This window comes from Notolepis coatsorum (assembly GCF_963971535.1).
Source record: "Notolepis coatsorum genome assembly, chromosome: 20".
NCBI lineage: Eukaryota > Metazoa > Chordata > Actinopteri > Aulopiformes > Paralepididae > Notolepis > Notolepis coatsorum.
In genome coordinates, this window is record NC_140184.1 from 11,333,503 (window position 1) to 11,336,668 (window position 3,166).

Consider the following 3,166-nt stretch of genomic DNA (forward strand, 5'->3'; position numbering starts at 1 on the left):
ACTTTACTGTTACATTTGCACTCTGGTTGGATGCCAAACTTCTTTTAGAAGTTTACTGTACTGTACTTGTGCTGTATGATAATACATTTGAATCTGATATAATGTCTTTTGGTGTGGGAGGAAACCCGTGCAAGCACGAGCACATGCAAACTCCAGAAAGAAAGGCTCCCTGCTGGGGTTTGAACCCGGGACCTTCTTGCTGTGAGGCAGCAGTGCTAACCGCTGCCCACAGCGTGAAAAAATTAAACCTGGCAATTGTGCGTTTGAAAAGTGCAAAGCAAAGGCCAAACTCCTGCTGGTATCCCCACCTCTCATTACTCTCTCTGTCTCTCCCCTGTTTTTCCCCGTCAATTCCTTCTCCTTCTCCTCCTCCCCCTCCCCCTCCTCCGCCTCCGGTACAGGAAAGATCTGGTGAGGATCGAGGCAACCGTAATAGAGAAGACGGAGTCGTGGCCCAAGGTCCACATGAAATTCTGGAAGAGGCACAGATTCCAGCGGAAGAAAAGTAGGTTTCACTCAAGATAATTCTGTTATTACGTATCTGACCTTTTAACCTCATTACCTCTTTACACAATGATACTCGTGGTACAATACGAATTTATATTTAAATAAGTTAAATCAAATCAAATCAAATGTATTTGTAAGGCACGACAACACACGTTAATGTCCCCATGGGCCGGACACGTCTTCTTTAAAGTCAAGAAGAAACATCACAATAAATCAGGAACACAAAAACACCATAAAGTCCAACATTTTTTAAATAAATGCAACACTCCCAGACATACCCCACGTGAAGGTAAGGAAAAACTCACTAAAACCTAGCAATAGGGAAAAATGCACCACAGGCAATGTGGAGGAGAGAAACCTTAGAAGGGCCGTTCAAAGGGGGGTTTCCCTTCTTAGATGTCTGTGAGAATTCAAGAAGAATAAGAATTCAAACATGTTATTTCCACGGCCCCGGAAGGTTCAATCGTTATCTGTGAACATGAGCTCCTCTCTCATGAAGCCAGAAACCAGAGAAGTAAGACTTGTGATGTCATCAGGTATAGGGAGTCTGGAGCTGCTTCATTGACAATGAATGGGAGAGGGATTTTGTGGACCCACAGAATGTTTGTTAGAGTTTTTAAGTCCATGTTCTATAGTATAGTGTTCTCGGTTCTGTAACAAGATGTACATTCCCCTGGGTGTTCTCAGTGTTATCTCTCAAATCTTTCCCAATTCATTATCTACGGAGCAGCTCCAGACTTTATACATAATTACATCACGAGTTAAATTGTATTACTCTAGTTTTTGGATTAGAGTTGTTTGTTTTCACTAATATCTTTGACTGCCTTAGAGACCATAGGACTTACATGTATGAATTATTAAACTGGGTGTAGTTCCCCTTTTAAAGCTGCTCAATGTAATGTAGTCTTGGTAGGGGAAAGAATTACCTACAACAATTGGGTACAAATACTTTACATTTGTGTCTAAAGAAAGTGAACCATCATTGTGCTTAGAGGATGCTTATTATAGTGTGGTAAAGGTGGTGGGAGGGTCGGTGCATCACAGACAATCAGATAATTTCTCATTTCAAACGGTGATCCGGTTTTCTCCTATGACACTGTACTCAATACTAAAGATATATCATACTTTATATGGACTTTCCAGAGGTACATTTTGTACCCCCTAACACTATACGGTGCAGCTTTAAACAAAGGACAAACGTTTAAATTACATTTTAATCCTTTGAATAGCCTAATAATTGGGCATTCACATTTACATTTACATTTAGTCATTTAGCTGACGCTTTTATCCAAAGCGACTTACAAGTTCTGTACGACAAGTCATCAGGAAGGGCACAACTCTATCAGCTGAGTAACAATGTTCATCAAAGTGTTGCGTGTTACAGTGTAGGTTAGTTTATTAGGACATATTGGTTCAGCACTCCCAGATCTACTAAACTCAGGAAGAGCAGAACTGAAAAACATTTCTAATGACTCTGCACCCCAGTGGCTGTCCTCCTGACAAACTAACACACCTATGAAGAACAATGTACATAATACCACAGACAAGACAAATACTTGTACAATTGTAAAAGCATTGTCTCTGTTTGCAAAAATGTATAATTATAATAATAATAATAATAATAATAATAATAATAATAATAATAATAATAATAATAATAATAATAATAATAATAATAATAATAATAATAATGATAGTGGCTCAGGAGGTAGAGCAGTCGTCTGGTAATCAGAAGGTTCCCAGTTCCCACTGTAGCACTGGCTTTTCTAGCATGCAAACGGATTATTTTAATGAACTGGAAAGAACGCAAACCGAACTGCTTCAGTATGGAGAACTGGCGCAAGGACTTCATGGACTTGCTATCGATGGAACAGGCTGCTCTGTCTCTTCAAGAGAGTGATCGGCCCGATGGCCTTCAAGGTCCCCTGAACTTTATTAGATCACTATCTGGAATAAGTTTGTCTACTGAACCTTTGTAACGCTCTGCAACCCCCCCCTCGCCCCTTGTTGTTATTGTTATTATTATCATTTCTTGTCTTGTTTTGTCGTGTATGTATTGTCTTGTTTGAGAAAAATAAAAAAACTTTAAATATCAAAAAAAAAAAAAAAAGTTCCCAGTTAGATTCCGGCTCCTCCCAGTAGTGTTTCGAAGTGTCCTTGAGCAAGACACTTAACCCCTAACTGCTCCCAATGAGTCATCCAACCGCCCTGCCCCACTCCGATTGGTCAGAATTTATTTGATATCGTTTGTAAACAGCAGAATTGACTGTCTGGAGAGGGAACTGAAGATCAACACTACAGAAATTAACACATTTCCAAACATGTTCTTGCGTTGATCATATTCACACAGTGGCCATGCTGCTCGCTCTCATGTCACGCTCGGGTTGGGATTCCTTTCCACCCTGTTCCCACCTCGGCAGCATCAGTGGATTCTCTCTATATATTGGGTGCCAAGAACTGTCTAATTCATTGTTATGTGTCTTGCTAAACTAACCTTTTGTGTTTTTTTTTGTTTTCAGTCATCATTCAGCCACAGACGGTCCTGAGGATAAACACCGTAGAACTGGCTCCCAGATTGACATAATTCGTATTGTATTTTATGTAAATATGATGAATTGGATTGCCTATTGTTGTACAAATTTGCTCAGAATGAAAATAA

At 39.7% G+C, this 3,166-nt stretch overlaps 1 protein-coding gene across 2 annotated transcripts in view; it reads left to right on the forward strand.

Moving 5' to 3' along the window:
* mrpl21 (mitochondrial ribosomal protein L21) overlaps nt 1–3,166 on the forward strand; it is a 15,694-nt gene extending 12,528 nt beyond the window's left edge. For both annotated transcript variants that reach the window (XM_084337311.1, XM_084337312.1), the window contains exons 6-7: nt 402–505; nt 3,027–3,166. In XM_084337311.1, the coding sequence (XP_084193437.1) occupies nt 402–505; nt 3,027–3,091 (169 nt within the window). In that variant the 3' untranslated portion in view covers nt 3,092–3,166. The remainder of the gene's footprint in view (nt 1–401; nt 506–3,026) is intronic.